The 17,683-nt window shown below is 42.7% G+C and overlaps 1 protein-coding gene across 1 annotated transcript in view; it reads left to right on the top strand.

Annotated features, from left to right (window-relative positions):
* ADAM9 (ADAM metallopeptidase domain 9) overlaps window positions 1-17,683 on the top strand; it is a 621,882-nt gene that overhangs the window by 353,689 nt on the left and 250,510 nt on the right. The window contains exon 12 of the mRNA XM_053718079.1: window positions 13,213-13,384. Within this exon, the coding sequence (XP_053574054.1) occupies window positions 13,213-13,384 (172 nt within the window). The remainder of the gene's footprint in view (window positions 1-13,212; window positions 13,385-17,683) is intronic.

The following is a 17,683-nucleotide window of genomic DNA, read 5'->3' as shown; positions in this document are numbered from 1 at the left end:
CTTTGGTGGTTGTCGCCGAATCATATGTCCCAGGGGACTTGTTTCCGCAGACCCTCGTGGGTGATAGTGACAATGGACGCCAGCCTTCTGGGTTGGGGTGCAGTCTGGAATTCCCTGAAGGCTCAGGGTGTTTGGACTCAGGTGGAGTGTCTACTTCCAATCAATATTCTGGAACTGAGAGCAATACTCAATGCACTTCAGGCGTGGCCTCAGTTGGCTTCAAACAAATTCATCAGATTCCAGTCGGACAACATCACGACTGTGGCATATATCAATCATCAGGGGGGAACAAGGAGTTCCTTAGCGATGATAGAAGTATCCAAGATAATCCGATGGGCGGAGGCCCACTCTTGTTATCTGTCAGCAATTTACATCCCAGGAGTAGAGAACTGGGAAGCAGATTTTCTAAGTCGACAGACCTTTCATCCGGGGGAGTGGGAACTCCACCTGGAGGTGTTTGCCTCACTGATTCTCCGATGGGGCAGACCGGAATTGGATCTGATGGCATCTCGACAGAATGCCAAGCTTCCAAGATACGGATCCAGGTCGAGGGATCCTTAGACCGAACTGATAGATGCCTTGGCAGTGCCTTGGTCGTTCAGCGTAGCTTATGTGTTTCCTCCATTTCCTCTCCTTCCACGCGTGACTGCTCAAATCAAACAGGAGAGAGCTTAAGTAATCCTGATAGGGCCTGCGTGGCCACGTAGGACTTGGTATGCAGATTTAGTGGACATGTCCTCTCTGCCACCGTGGAAACTTCCTTTGAGACAGGATCTTCTCATTCAAGGTCCTTTCCAACATCCAAATCTAATTTCTCTGCAGCTGACTGCGTGGAGATTGAACTCTTGATTTTATCTAAGCGAGAATTCTCTGATTCGGTCATCAATACTTTGATACAGGCTAGAAAGCCTGTCACTAGAAAAATCTATCATAAGATATGGCGTAAATATATTTATTGGTGTGAATCCAAGGGTTACTCATGGAGTAAAGTTAGGATTCCCTGGATTCTGTCTTTTCTCCAAGAAGGATTGGAGAAAGGGTTATCAGCAAGTTCCTTAAAGGGACAAATTTCTGCTTGGTCAATTTTGTTTCACAAACGTTTGGCAGATGTGTCAGATGTTCAGTCTTTTTGTCAGGCTCTATCTAGAATTAAGCCTGTATATATACCAATTAATCCTCCCAGGAGTTTAAATTTAGTTCTTCGAGTTCTTCAAGGGGTTCCGTTTGAACTTATGCATTCCATAGATATTAAATTGTTATCTTGGAAAGTTCTGTTTTTGGTTGCTATTTCTTCTGCTCGTTACAGTGTTACAGTGTGATTCGCCTTATCTCATATTTCATTCTGATAAGGTGGTTTTACGTACCAAACCTGATTTTCTTCCTAAGGTTGTTTCAAATAAGAATATTAATCAGGAAATTGTTGTTCCTTCTTTGTGTCCTAATCCTTCTAAGAAGGAGCGTCTGTTACATAAACTGGACGTGGTCCGTGCCTTAAAGTTCTACTTACAGGCAACTAAGGATTTCCGTCAATCATCTTCATTATTCATTGTTTATTCTGGAAAGCGTATGGGTCAGAAAGCTACGGCTACCTCTCTTTCTTTTTGGCTGAGAATTATCATCCGCCTGGCATATGAGACTGCTAGACAGCAGCCTCCTGAAAGAATTACGGCTCATTCTACTAGGGCTGTGGCTTCCACATGGGCTTTTAAAAACGATGCATCTGTTGAACAGATTTGTAAGGCTGCGACTTGGTCGTCCCTTCATACTTTTTCCAAATTTTACAAATTTGATACTTTTGCTTCTTCTGAGGCTGTTTTTGGGAGAAAAGTTCTTCAAGCAGTGGTGCCTTCCGTTTAGGTCTCTGTCTTGTCCCTCCCTTTCATCCGTGTCCTGTAGCTTTTGTATTGTATCCCACAAGTAAGGATGAAATCTGTGGACTCGTCGTGTCTTGTAGAAGAAAAGGAAATGTATGCTTACCTGATAAATTGATTTCTTCTACGATACGACGAGTCTACGGCCCTCTCTGTCAATTTAAGACAGATTATATTTTTTATTATTTACAACTTCAGTCACCTCTGCACCTTTTAGCTTTTCCTTTCTCTTCCTAAAACCTTCGGTCGAATGACTGGGGGTGGAGGGGAAGGGAGGAGCTATATATACAGCTCTGCTGTGGTGCTCTTTGCCACTTCCTGTTAACAGGATGATAATATCCCACAAGTAAGGATGAAATCCCTGGACTCGTCGTATCGTAGAAGAAATCAATTTATCAGGTAAACATAAATTTCCTTTTATTATTGGAAGTGCTGGAGGACTTGTTGCTTTACATATCTTAAAAGAAAACAGTTCCTGTTCCTTATTTATTCCATTAAGGTAGCATGATTCCTCACTCAAAAATCCAATATGCCTCTCTGTGTTTTAACCTATACTCTGTTCTCAATGTCTACTACTAAAGACCTGTTAGATGATTTAATACTTTAGCTGACTAATATTATGACCTGCCTCCAAAAAATGATTGCCTGCGTACGGATGTACAAAATTTGACCCTCAAATGAAACTATTCCAAAAGGTGTGTTTTGGGAGTTTTTTAGGACCTATATCCATTTTTATTAGAGTCCTAATACTAAGAGCGGTGATCAATTGAATCAAATAAAGGAGTTTTCTACATGAAGTATCTTATACTTCATGAATGAAAGTGCCCATTATTTGTTTCACTAGTAAATCCTAGCGTTTCTAAAACGCTAGGATTTACTTTCACTTTAAATTATATTTACATTTGAATGCTAATCCACTTTCAAAGTATGTCCTGATTTGAAAAAACTGGCATCTAAGAAATTGATGATCTCTTCACTAAATTCTAACTACACTTCACTACATTCTAAAGTGAATTGTTGATATAGTGCCACCAAGTGATGCCATATTGTAAATACAAAGGACTTTCATAGACAAAATATTCTTCAAAAATATTAATTAAAACATTTGCATAGGTCGGTGCGATATTGGAACAAATAGACGTCCCCTGTAACTGCAGAAAAAATGATTTTGAAAGTAAAATAATTGCAATATAGAACAATCTCCATAAACTGCAACAGGAGTTTAATCTGTTGTTTATTATATAATTCAGACTGCATTAGCCCTTTTTTGCTTCCCTAAATACATCCAGGATAACAGTATAAATCTGTCAGTATTAAAGGGACGGTCTGTTCAAAATTAAACGTTCATGATTCAGATAAGGCATGCAGTTTTAAACCACTTTCCAATTCACTTTTATCATCAAATTTGCTTTGTTCTCTTTGTTTTCCCTTTTAGGACTCTCCAGTTTTACATTGTGCCAATTCTGTTTATTTCTCCCCTTCGGAATTAACAAACTATGCTTCCATATTACTTATTTGCCTCAGTCTATCTCTGATACTTAAGCTATTTTCAATTCCTTTACTATGGAGCAAGCTGGTACAGCTTAGAACTCTGTTCTGTCAGCTGATACTTTAGAAAGTAGATCCTCTGTAAAATGAACTCCTTCCAGCTTGTATTTGCTTTGTAAGGTTTTTCAGGAGTGTCACCCTGCTTAGCTGTGTACCATCTATCTCTAAACAGGGTTCTGCTGCACCATGGATCTATTGGTTTCCACAGCTACACCCAGGAGGGTTCTGAACTTTCTCCAAAAATTAAAGTATATATTCACTCTGATAATAATGAAGACACATGCAAGAATTGGACTTCAGCTCATCTTCCCTTTGGAGTGGCCCCTTTTAATTCCATATAGATCAGAACTTGATTACCCAGGTGCTGGGACAGAAGTGGCACCAATAAAATGGGCCCTCATGGGGGGAGGCTGGGAGAGGTGTGAGAGTTATAGCTGTATTTCTCTCAGTTCATCCCGGCAGATAGCTGCAGGTTGCTTCAGCTATGTGCCTGGCAATGAAGTGCAGTGTGGGGTCTTGACTTCCAACGCTGAACTCAGCAGCAGTGTGAGAAGTCTGATTTGCTTCAAACTGCCGGGATTATAACACTTCTCTTTCTTACTGTGTATTTTAGATTATTTGCTTTGACTTTTTCATTCAGATACCTTACTAATCAAGTGACAGGCAGTCCAGTATATTGTCTGCCCCTTCAACCTATATGCATAAGAAGATTTTTGAGACTTTAGGGCTCAGCAGTTTGATATAGAGCATAAATCACACAAAAACATTAAGTGTGTGCTCCCTCATATAAGTTGTTAAATCGAAAAATTAGTGAATTGGGTCCCCGAGGATCTGTCTCAGAGGATCCTTTTAGATGACAGGACATCACAGTCTCTAACATGGTTGCAGACTCGTCAATCTCATGTTCCGGGGGCCTCTTTTCTTTGGCAAGTGTGGGAAGTTATTTTCAAAGACACCAACCAGCCTGTTAGGTTGTGCAGTCTGGGGGTTTTGGAGAGCGGAGGGAGTCTGGTTACCAATAAGCATTATGGAACTCCAAGCAGCCTTCAGAGTTGGCCTGACCTCAGGCTGGAGAAGTATTATATGATTCCAGCTAGTTATTGTCAAAGCAGGGACTTTTATCAATCATCAAGGCAGAACTCGCAGTTCATGGAGATGAAGGAAGTGTCCCACATTTCCAGTTGGGCAGAACACTACCATTGTAATAACAGATTTTTTTATTTTATTGAGCCTATAAAGTACCATTCCCCAGCAAAACTCCATGTGCTGTGTGAGATCTACATTACAACTATTCTCACCATTCATATAAAATTGGTTAAATAGCTATGCAGGATACTGGTTGTGAAGGAGAGACACATACATTGGAAAGGCGATTATGGATATAAGTGATGCCACTTGTAAATAATTTGAACTGGAGGCCGCACAAAACTAATTGAAGCCAAGTTGGTAATGTACCTCTGCAACGGTTCTAAGCAGTACAAGAGAATGTTTGAGAATTCTCTATATGGATGATCGGAAATGTACCTTACATGGATTTTGCCTTGTGATTGTTTTTTGGCATAACAGTATTAAAGATTGCTCCTTGTGGAAGTGGAGTGTTAAAGGGATCCTCTGTAGGAATGTTTCCGTTAGGATGTGGACTATGTTTGGCGTAACTCTTTGGCCATCCCTTTATGAAGCATAAATGACTTGCTCCTTTCCTGTATATATGCAATACATGCGATCTTTACTATGCCGATGCTGAACTATACTCTCAAACCGCTACTAACCAATCCTGCTTAGCTGTCTTACCTCTCAATGTTGATACCATCTTGCTTGCTATATTACAGTTTATAGCAACTTAACTATTATATGTGAATTGTTGAACATTTCAGTGTACATAGATCCCATTGATAACCTGCCCAGGCGTTTCCTGCTCTTCGGGGTCTGGTGCAGCAGGGTGTGGTTCTTGATCCTGCCTTGGGTGGTACACGGTTGGGCATCGCTTATATGAATTTGTTGTATTTTGTATTATTTATTGCACTATGTTGTGATAAGTAACCTATGAATCTGAAATTCAAACTATACATTTTTTGCAATTCAGTTGTAGATAATAAATGAATATGAATGTCTGATTTCTAAAAAGAGTGCTGTATTCCCTTTCTTTTGGGCAGTGCCAATTGTAGCACTGTCTCTTTCTCCTATAGTATTTACTATACATTTCTTAAAGGGTCTGCACCTTTTATTATCTATTAAGTGGTTTTTTAACTATTTGCTTTGCTGCTATTTTAGTGTGATCTATGTATGTATATATGTAAGTGTATGCACACACATACATTAAAAGACCATTTCAATGCAGCTTCTGTAAGAGAAAATATATATGTTTTACCAAAATTAATAATATTAACTGTATTATGGGCAAAAATTATCATCATTGCAAGTGAACCTGTCTGCCTAAAGTCGCCACTTGCAGTGTTGCATTGCATGGCAAATTCTAAAGGGAAACGAAACCCAAAAAATTTATTCTGTGATTCATACACTGCATACCATTTTAAACCAGTTTCCAATTTTCTTCAATTATCAAATTTGCTTTATTCGCATGGTATTCTTTGTTGAAGAGATACTTAGGTAGATGTTTGGAGCACTATATGGCAGGAAATAGTTCTGCCATCTAGTGCTGCTCTTGCAAATGGATAAGATTCTTGCAAAACTGCTGCCATATAGGGCTCCAGACATGGGCCGGCTCCTAAGCATACGTCGCTGCTTTTCAACAAAAGGTGCCAAGAGTACAAAGAAAACTTTATAATAGACGGAAATGGGAAAGTTGTTTAAAATCACATGCTCTATCGGAATCATGAAAGAGAAACGTTAGGTTTCATATCCCTTTAACATTGCACAAGAGGTTTCTTGTGCAGTGTTGCTCAGTACTCTTGTACAACCAATTGTACAAAAGCAGGACATGTCAATCACCGTGAGGTTGTGGAGAGGCAAGAGAAGCCGTTTCTGCCTCTTAAATATGTGGGCTCACTCATGCCTGCTCTGCATAGCCAAAATAGTTGTGATCTACCCCTATGTTCCTTTAAATTATACTTCCCAAAATTCTCATATCATGTCTGTACATTGCAGTCACCCATTTTACTTTTATTTTCATTGTGCTATTGTTTGGGGTGAAGACAAATCCGTGGAAGAAAAAAAAAATCTTTTACCAATATGAAATGTTGATGTTTCAAGCTTGGCTTTTCATGTGCCCTAGATAAAGGGCAAGTCTTCATTGGTAAGCGCTATGTGGGGATAGTAAATATCATTTCTCTTAAGTGTAGTCAGTCCACGGGTCATCCATTACTTATGGGATTATATCTCCTTCCCAACAGGAAGTTGCAAGAGGATCACCCAAGCAGAGCTGCTACATAGCTCCTCCCCTCACATGTCATATCCAGTCATTTTCTTGCACTCAACTAGATAGGTCGTTGTGAGAGGTCTGTGGTGTTTTTTAAAACTTAGTTTATTTCTTCAATCAAAAGTTTGTTATTTTAAATGGCACCGGAGTGTGCTGTTTGTTCTCAGGCAGTATTAGAAGAAGAATCTGTCTGCGTTTTCTATGATCTTAGCAGACGTAACTAAGATCCACTGGCTGTTTCTCGCACATTCTGAGGAGTGAGGTAACTTCAGAAAAGGGGAATAGCATGCGGGGCCCCCCTGCAAACGAGGTATGTGCAGTAAATTATTTTTCTAAGGAATGGAATTGATTAGAAAATACTGCTGATACCAATGTAATGTAAGTACAGCCTTAAATGCAGTGGTAGCGACTGGTATTAGGCTGATGAGTGTACATGCACTGAAGTATTTTTCTAGGGAATGGAATTTGTCTAAGAAAATACTGTTAATACTGAGGTAATGCATGAGCCTTAACTGCAGTAAAAGCGACTGGTAGCAGGCTTATTAATAACACTTCATAATCTTTAAAATGTTCAAAACGTTTACTGGCATGTTAATCGTTTTTTGTGAGGTACTTGGTGATAAAACTTATTGGGGCATGATTTTTCCACATGGCTAACGTTTATTTCTGTATAGAAACAGTTAACTGAGATTTCCCACTGGTGTAATATGAGTGGGAGGGGCCTATTTTAGCGCTTTTTTGCGCAGTAAAAATTCAGTCACAGTCTTCCTACTTCATCCTCCATGATCCAGGACGTCTATAGAGAGCTCAGGGGTCTTCAAAATTCATTTTGAGGGAGGTAATCAGTCACAGCAGACCTGTGACAGTGTGTTTGACTGTGATAAAAACGTTATTTGTTATATTGATATCCGTTTTTGGGTATTAAGGGGTTAATCATCCATTTGCTGGTGGGTGCAATCCTTTGCTAACTTAATACATTTACTGTGGAAATTTGGTTGCTATAACTAATTTGGTTCATTGTTATTTCAACTGTGACAGCTTTTTGTGCTTCTTAAAGGCGCAGTAGCGTTTTTTATATTGCTTGTAAATTTATTTGAAAGTATTATCCAAGCTTGCTAGTCTCATTGCTAGTCTGTTTAAACATGTCTGACACAGATGAATCTATTTGTTCACTATGTTTGAAGGCCAATGTGGAGCCCCATAGAAATTTGTGTACTCAATGCATTGATGTCACTTTAAATAAAAGTCAATCTTTACATGTAAAAAAATTATCACCAGACAACGAGGGGGAAGTTATGCCGACTAACTCTCCTCACGTGTCAGTACCTTCGCCTCCCGCTCAGGAGGTGCGTGATATTGTGGCGCCAAGTACATTAGAGAGGCCCATACAAATCACTTTGCAAGACATGGCTACTGTTATGACAGAAGTATTATCTAAATTGCCAGAATTAAGAGGCAAGCGCGATAGCTCAGGGTTAAGGACAGAGCGCGCTGATGATGGGAGAGCCATGTCCGATACTGCGTCACAATTTGCAGAACATGAGGACGGAGAGCTTCATTCTGTGGGTGACGGATCTGATCCAGGGAGACTGGATTCAGAGATTTCTAATTTTAAATTTAAGCTTGAGAACCTCTGCGTACTGCTAGGGGAGGTATTAGCGGCTCTGAATGATTGTAACACGGTTGCAATTCCAGAGAAATTATGTAGGCTGGATAGATACTATGCGGTACCGGTGTGTACTGACGTTTTTCCTATACATAAGAGGCTTACAGAGATTATTAGCAAGGAGTGGGATAGTCCCGGTGTGCCCTTTTCCCCCCCTCCTATATTTAGGAAAATGTTTCCAATAGACGCCACCACACAGGACTTATGGCAGACGGTCCCTAAGGTGGAGGGAGCAGTTTCTACTTTAGCTAAGCGTACCACTATCCCGGTGGAGGATAGGTGTGCTTTTTCAGATCCAATGGATAAAAAATTAGGTTACCTTAAGAAAATGTTTGTTCAACAAGGTTTTATCTTACAGCCCCTTGCATGCATTGCGTCTGTCACTGCTGCTGCGGCATTCTGGTTTGAGTCTCTGGAAGAGGCCATTCGCACAGCTCCATTGGATGAGATTATGAACAAGCTTAAAGCACTTAAGCTAGCTAACGCTTTTGTTTCTGATGCTGTTGTACACTTAACCAAACTAACGGCTAAGAACTCTGGATTCGCCATCCAAGCGCGCAGAGCGCTATGGCTTAAATCATGGTCAGCTGATGTGACTTCTAAATCTAAATTGCTTAATATTCCTTTCAAAGGGCAGACCTTATTCGGGCCCGGCTTGAAAGAAATTATTGCTGACATTACTGGAGGTAAGGGTCATACTCTTCCTCAGGACAAGGCCAAATCAAAGGCCAAACAGTCTAATTTTCGTGCCTTTCGTAACTTCAAGACAGGAGCAGCATCAACTTCCTCCGCTCCAAAACAGGAAGGAACTGTTGCTCGTTACAGACAGGGCTGGAAAGCTAACCAGTCCTGGAACAAGGGCAAGCAGGCCAGAAAACCTACTTCTGCCCCTAAGACAGCATGAAGAGAGGGCCCCCTATCCGGAAACGGATCTAGTGGGGGGCAGACTATCTCTCTTCGCCCAGGCTTGGGCAAGAGATGTCCAGGATCCCTGGGCGTTGGAGATCATATCTCAGGGATACCTTCTGGACTTCAAAGCTTCTCCTCCACATGGGAGATTTCATCTTTCAAGGTTATCAGCAAACCAAATAAAGAAAGAGGCGTTTCTACACTGTGTACAAGACCTCTTATTAATGGGGGTGATCCACCCAGATCCGCGGACGGAACAAGGGCAAGGATTTTACTCAAATCTGTTTGTGTTCCCCAAGAAAGAGGGAACCTTCAGACCAATCTTGGACCTAAAAATCTTAAACAAATTCCTAAGAGTTCCATCATTCAAAATGGAAACTTTTCGAACCATCCTACCCATGATCCAAGAGGGTCAATACATGACCACAGTGGACTTAAAGGATGCCTACCTTCACATACCGATTCACAAAGATCATTATCGGTACCTAAGATTTGCCTTCCTAGACAGGCATTACCAGTTTGTAGCTCTTCCCTTCGGGTTAGCTACGGCCCCGAGAATTTTTACAAAGGTTCTGGGCTCACTTCTGGCGGTACTAAGACCGCGAGGCATAGCGGTGGCTCCGTATCTAGACGACATTCTGATACAAGCGTCAAGTTTTCAAATTGCCAAGTCTCATACAGAGATAGTTCTGGCATTTCTGAGGTCGCATGGGTGGAAGGTGAACGTGGAAAAGAGTTCTCTATTACCACTCACAAGGGTTCCCTTCCTAGGGACTCTTATAGACTCTATAGAGATGAAAATTTACCTGACGGAGTCCAGGTTATTAAAGCTTCAAAATACTTGCCGTGCCCTTCATTCCATTCCACACCCGTCAATAGCTCAGTGCATGGAAGTAATCGGCTTAATGGTAGCGGCGATGGACATAGTGCCATTTGCGCGCCTGCATCTCAGACCACTGCAATTGTGCATGCTCAGTCAGTGGAATGGGGATTACTCAGATTTGTCCCCTCTACTAAATCTGGATCAAGAGACCAGAGATTCTCTTCTATGGTGGCTTTCTCGGCCCCATCTGTCCAAGGGGATGACCTTTCGCAGGCCAGATTGGACGATTGTAACAACAGACGCCAGCCTTCTAGGTTGGGGTGCAGTCTGGAATTCCCTGAAGGCTCAGGGATCATGGACTCAGGAGGAGAAACTCCTCCCAATAAATATTCTGGAGTTAAGAGCAATATTCAATGCTCTTCTAGCTTGGCCTCAGTTAGCAACTCTGAGGTTCATCAGATTTCAGTCGGACAACATCACGACTGTGGCTTACATCAACCATCAAGGGGGAACCAGGAGTTCCCTAGCGATGTTGGAAGTCTCAAAGATAATTCGCTGGACAGAGTCCCACTCTTGCCACCTGTCAGCAATCTACATCCCAGGCGTGGAGAACTGGGAGGCGGATTTTCTAAGTCGCCAGACTTTTCATCCGGGGGAGTGGGAACTTCATCCGGAGGTCTTCGCTCAACTGATTCATCGTTGGGGCAAACCAGATCTGGATCTCATGGCGTCTCGCCAGAACACCAAGCTTCCTTGTTTCGGATCCAGATCCAGGGACCCGGGAGCGGTGCTGATAGATGCTCTGACAGCTCCTTGGGTCTTCAACATGGCTTATGTGTTTCCACCATTTCCGATGCTGCCTCGACTGATTGCCAAGATCAAACAGGAGAGAGCATCAGTGATTTTGATAGCACCTGCGTGGCCACGCAGGACCTGGTGTGCAGACCTAGTGGACATGTCGTCCTTTCCACCATGGTCTCTGCCTCTGAGGCAGGACCTTCTAATTCAGGGTCCTTTCAACCATCCAAATCTAATTTCTCTGAGACTGACTGCATGGAGATTGAACGCTTGATTCTATCAAAGCGTGGCTTCTCGGAGTTGGTTATTGATACCTTAATACAGGCTCGGAAACCTGTTACCAGAAAAATTTACCATAAGATATGGCGTAAATATTTATATTGGTGCGAATCCAAGAGTTACTCATGGAGTAAGGTTAGGATTCCTAGGATATTGTCTTTTCTACAAGAGGGTTTAGAAAAGGGCTTATCTGCTAGTTCGTTAAAGGGACAGATTTCGGCTCTGTCTATTCTTCTACACAAACGTCTGGCAGAAGTTCCAGATGTTCAGGCTTTTTGTCAGGCTTTGGCTAGGATTAAGCCTGTGTTTAAGACTGTTGCTCCGCCGTGGAGCTTAAACTTAGTGCTTAACGTTTTGCAAGGTGTTCCATTTGAACCCCTTCATTCCATTGATATCAAGCTGTTATCTTGGAAAGTTCTGTTTTTGATAGCTATTTCCTCGGCTCAAAGAGTCTCTGAGTTATCTGCATTACATTGTGATTCTCCTTATCTAATTTTTCATTCAGACAAGGTAGTTCTGCGTACTAAACCTGGGTTCTTACCTAAGGTAGTTTCTAACAAGAATATCAATCAAGAGATTGTTGTTCCATCTTTGTGTCCTAACCCTTCTTCAAAGAAGGAACGACTTTTGCATAATCTGGACGTAGTCCGTGCCCTGAAGTTCTATTTGCAGGCAACTAAAGATTTTCGTCAAACTTCTTCTCTGTTTGTCGTTTACTCTGGACAGAGGAGAGGTCAAAAGGCTTTGGCTACCTCTCTCTCTTTTTGGCTTCGTAGCATAATACGTTTAGCCTATGAGACTGCTGGACAGCAGCCTCCTGAAAGAATTACAGCTCATTCCACTAGAGCTGTGGCTTCCACCTGGGCCTTTAAGAATGAGGCCTCTGTTGAACAGATTTGCAAGGCTGCAACTTGGTCTTCACTTCACACTTTTTCGAAATTTTACAAATTTGACACTTTTGCTTCTTCGGAGGCTATTTTTGGGAGAAAGGTTCTTCAGGCAGTGGTTCCTTCCGTTTAAAGTTCCTGCCTTGTCCCTCCCATCATCCGTGTACTTTAGCTTTGGTATTGGTATCCCATAAGTAATGGATGACCCGTGGACTGACTACACTTGACAAGAGAAAACATAATTTATGCTTACCTGATAAATTTATTTCTCTTGTAGTGTAGTCAGTCCACGGCCCGCCCTGTTTTTAAGGCAGATCTAAATTCTAATTAAAACTCCTGTCACCACTGCACCCTATGGTTTCTCCTTTCTTGTCTTGTTTCGGTCGAATGACTGGATATGACATGTGAGGGGAGGAGCTATGTAGCAGCTCTGCTTGGGTGATCCTCTTGCAACTTCCTGTTGGGAAGGAGATATAATCCCATAAGTAATGGATGACCCGTGGACTGACTACACTACAAGAGAAATACATTTATCAGGTAAGCATAAATTATGTTTTCATTTATTTTTTTGTAGACAAAGTTAAAGGGACAGTAAAGTCATAATAAGACATTCATGATTTAGACAGAACATATAATTTTAAACAACTTTCCAGTTTACTTCTTTTATTTAACTTGCTTCCTTCTCTTGGTATCCTTTGCTAAAAGGTTTATCTAGGTAAGCTCAGGAGCAACAAAGAACCTAGGTTCTAGCTGCTGATTGGTGGCTGCATATATATACCGATTGTCATTGGCTCCCCCATGGGTTCAGTTAGAAATCAGTAGTGCATTGCTGCTCCTCCTTGATACCAAGAGAATGAAACAAATTTGATAATAGAAGTAAACTTGAAAGTTGTTTAAAATTGTTTGTTCTACCTATCATGAAAGAAGTTTTTTGGGTTTCATGTCCCTTTAACTGTATAAAGCAAACCTGACTGTTGTTATCAGTGATATTTGTTTTTCGTTTTGTTTTTTAATGAGGAGCTTTGCTGATTGGTTTCTTTATTTTTACCTTGTAGAGGCTCAAAAAACTTCAGCAGCTGCAGTGAAGATGACTTTGAAAAACTGACACTTAACAAAGGCGGAATTTGCTTGCTTAATATGCCAAAACCAGACGAGGCATACAGTGCGCCTTCTTGCGGAAACAAACTTGTGGATCCTGGTGAAGAGTGTGACTGTGGGAGTTTCAAGGTCAGAGAATTTCCTTTGCTTAAATGAATTTTGTATTTAGAAAGAATTGAATAGGATTATTAAAGGGATATGAAACTCAAAAATGTTCCTTCATGATTCCGATAGAACTAACAATTTTAAGTGAGAGAGTCCACGATCCGTCACATGTTGGATTAAATTCCAGTTTACTAGGAAGAGGCAGAAATAATTTTTTGTGGTGAATTTATATTGCTTATCTTCACGTTGTTTGATAGGCGCTCTAACCAATTTGAGACATATTTCCTCCTCAGAGAACCTGCAAGAAGGAGGGTAGACAGGAGTTCAGCCAGGCAGTGATTATCTTCCCCTAGTGCATAGATGCCACCAACCTCCCAGGTTAAATGTGGGCATGACCACCAATCCAGTGATTATCTTCTCCCAGTGCAGAGATGCCACCAGCCTCCCAATCCCCTGGTCTACAGTGGGCATATCCTTGGCACTGTGCTTGCACTGCCTCAGATGGGCCCATCTAATTAAAGCATTTTTTTGCAGCTGTGGTGAGCATGGTAGATGAAGGTAAGCACCATGCACCATCATAGCCTGCAGGCTATAAGCATGACCATGTGCACGTTCCACATAGCCAGGGGACATAGCTACATACACCTTTTAACACTTTGTAGACTTTTGAGCACTTTAAGGCACTTGTACTCCGGTCTTACTCATCACCAGACTCGCAAAAGGAGTTTTGGCCCTTTCTGAAAGTTATTTCCTCATTATGCTACCTCTGAACTTGGGACCTCAGGGGTTAAAGTTTTGGCCCTAAAATAGCGCCGACCGGTGGCCATCTTGCTGATGCAGCAGAATTCCTCCTGGACATTAGTAACGGTGAGCATCCACTCTTGCATACCTTAGCTAGATTTATGAAATTGGAACCCTTTATTTTCTTCATAAATGGAAAGAGTCCACAGCTCAAGAACCTGGCCACCAGGAGGAGGCAAAGACACCCCAGCCAAAGGCTTAAATACTCCTCCCACTCCCCTCATCCCCCAGTCATTCTTTGCCTTTCGTTGCAGGAGGTTGGCAGAGAAGTGTCAGAAGTTTGTTTTGTCTCTTATTGAGGGAAGTACTCTTCGACATGGGACGGGAGTTTTAAATAATCCTTCCAGCCTCTCAGTGAGAGCCTGGATGAAAGTTAGAGTCCGGAAATGCAGGGATAGTCTTTCTGCAAAACCATCCCAACTCATTAACAGCTCCACAAGCAATCAGCATTGTGGAACTTTGCTTCGCAGCCTGCTTTCTTCTCTCAAGTCCATGGCGGAGGCGCTGCTACTATTCGTCACACTTGAAGGGCCATGTTCCTGTTCCACGGCGTAGATAGTATAAAAAATAGGGCCTCAGTGAGGCTCCTTTGGTTCTTGGAATCGAGGGTTAATATCTCCCGAGGGGGATTATTGAACAAGTTTTTTTTTTTAATCATGTTTGTTATGTGATTCAATCTGCTTATGTGTAGTGTTAACTGGGCTCTTGGCTTAGAACATATGGGCCTTTGGAAGTGACGCAACCTTATGGTTGGGCGCGCTTTTTTTGGACTGTATGGTTCACCTTGTGACTGGACGTGTTTACATTCGTTACGTTTTCCGCCTTCCTGACCGTGTGGCAACTGAAAAATTTGAGTCTGCTTGTGTCTGGTTCTAGGAGGTGGCGAGTGCCCTCGCCATTGTGGGTGTCAGGTGCCATTAAGATTTTTGTTTAGTCTATATTATTATATTCTCTATCCAGTTATGGAGGATTCTGATGCTGAGACTGTTCAAATTTCAGATTCAGATTCTTCGACTTGTGAAGAATGCGAATTGGCCCCGTTGACACAGGTCAATCAGTTATGTTCGATATGCCGTATTAGAGCGCCTTGTTCCTCGAGCTCGTGGAATCAAGGGTCCGCTGAGCTGTCCGTCTCTGGGGGTTCTGTCCTCCGAGAGGCGAGTTCCCTACCGCTCCCTACTACTACACATGCAGGTAACCCAGATTATGTTTATCCCTCCTTACAGGGTGGCTCGTCTCCCCCCCCCCCCCCCCCACGGAGGTTGCATCTCGTTTTCGATTTCACATATTTTTGGCGATTATGCATCTGCAAAGCCCAGACATTTATTTGCGTTTGTGCTTGTGCCTGATTGTCCCGGGTGTCCCGGCCTTGGGTGGGCCTATACAGTTCTCTGTGGGTATAGCTATCCCTGAGTGTTTTACTCAGACACGTTTTTGAGTTATTAGAGGATCCTATCCTTAACGGATACGGGGAATCCGCAGTATTTTGCTTTGAATGGTTCACCTCATTAGACATGTAGGTATGACGTAATCTCCTGATTGTCGGTTGTTGAGATCCTTCCCAGTTTTTGTTGGAAGATCAGGGTTCTGTTTGGCTGGTCCTGCGGGTATGCCTGTTTCTTCTTAGGCGTTTGCCTACGGGCTGCCTTTTATTTTCTTTTATCCGGTTAGGATGACTTTTATTTTGATTATATGTTTCCTTGGAACTATCTCTGGGATCGATTCTCGCTGTTTACTTCTGCGGAAGTTATTAAGGGACATGTTAGTCCTATGTTTGCTTTGTTATTTTCTTCCCCTCTGAGGGAGGATTTAGGCAGCTTGACAGTTATGGCCCTGTTGCAGGCTGGTCCTGCTTGGGTTCAGATCTTCTGTCTCGTGGCATGTTCAGACATGTGGCGCCTGTTCGGCCTGGCTGGTCCAGTTGAGGCGCCGAGTGTTTCCTTTATTATTTGTGTTTTTATTTTAAGGGTTTCAGCTAAGCATTCTAACAAGGACTCGTGGATACGTTGATTGACTGGGTCAGGGGCGTTCCGCTGCATCACTCCATTTGCTTCCGATTCTCTCGGGACCTAGAGTGTTCTTCCTCACGTGGGAGGATTGGGGGTTGTTACCGGTATTTTCAGGATCTAGGGCGGGTTCGGGGTTCTCCTGTTCCGGAAATTTGGGCTATGACTTTTGTTCTGGCTAGTAGATCTAGTCACGGTTGGCCAGATTTACTGAATGCCGCTACTCGTTGGCTTTGCCTACGCTCAATGAACGGTTTCCCTTGGACGGTTTGCTGAAGTAACCTAATGGCTTCGCGGTTCTGCAGGCGAAGGGTTATAGGGTAACCGCTGCAGCTAATGCACCCTTCTGTGCGCTAAGTTTTCAGGGGATTCCTTCCCGGTTCATCTGCGTTGGAGAGTGCTCTCTTATTCAGCCTGTGTCCTTGTGCCTCGTAGGCAGGTGCTCTGTCTCTAAAGGCCCCCTTTTTCTTAGTGGGGACTTGTTCTCCTATGGAGGCCTTGTTTAGGACTTTTCCTAGGCTCAAGGGATGAAACAGAGTTTAACCTATTTGGAGAGAAGCATGCTCTCTGTGTGTTGTCCTGTTCTTTCTGGAGTCTTGCTGGCTCCGCGTCGAGATGGGCTTTTGCTGGGTCTTCGGCCTTGTCGACTGTTCTTATGGAGTTTCGGGAGGTTCCAAGCTCTGTGGAATGGCTGAAGCCATTTTTTTCGCTCTTTTGTGAGCGGGTGTCGGGGATCTTCTGTTCCCCTGTTTTCGGACCTACTGATGCTTGGGCAGGCCCGGCTGGGAGTAGGTCCTGAGATTGTTTGTTCCTCTGGGGTGTAATGGGCCTAGTTGAGGTTCTATACTTCTTCCCTTTTGGGACCTATGTGTCAGCCTGGCGGCTGGGATTGCCTAGAGAGTTTCTCTGTCTTGGAGCTTTTACAATCCGATATCTTGTTTAGCCGCATTTTACTTCTTAGTAAAGTATTCTCTCTCTCGGTCATGCTGATGACGGCTGCGTGTTCTTGACTCGGATGTTTACCTCGTCTGGGTCTGCTACACATTTTTGTGTTGAATACTTTAGTATTCTAAGTGCTGATGACTTGAGAATAAGTCTTCAGTTGTCGTTTCGGTGCTTCCACTCGAAGTTGAGAGTAAAAATCGATGTTCGGATGCCTGGTCCTAGACCTTGTGTTATGTTGGTCTGGGCGTTGCCTCCCCTTATTTGTTTTGGATCTTTATGAGCTGGGCTCGATCTAGGGGTCTTCCTTTATGAAATTTTGTGGTGTCCTTTTGATTTACTTTGATTTTTTTCTTGCCCTGTTCCTTTGGGAGTTTTGGGCTGATGTTTCCTTCGCTAGTAAGGGGTGTGTGGTTGGGGGCTGACTGTTGGCTCAGTTGAGTCTGATTTTGCGTTCTCTAGCTAGGCTTCCGGACTATCTGCGGGTCAGTGTCCTTGGGGCTTTTTCCTTTCAATGTTCTCGGCTTAGGACAAAACGGGGTTTTGTTGAGTAGTGGTTTCAGGCCTGGTGCCC

This window comes from Bombina bombina, chromosome 6, assembly GCF_027579735.1.
Source record: "Bombina bombina isolate aBomBom1 chromosome 6, aBomBom1.pri, whole genome shotgun sequence".
Classification (NCBI taxonomy): domain Eukaryota; kingdom Metazoa; phylum Chordata; class Amphibia; order Anura; family Bombinatoridae; genus Bombina; species Bombina bombina.
Note: the sequence above shows the minus strand (reverse complement) of the source record. Positions and strands in the feature narration are given on the sequence as shown.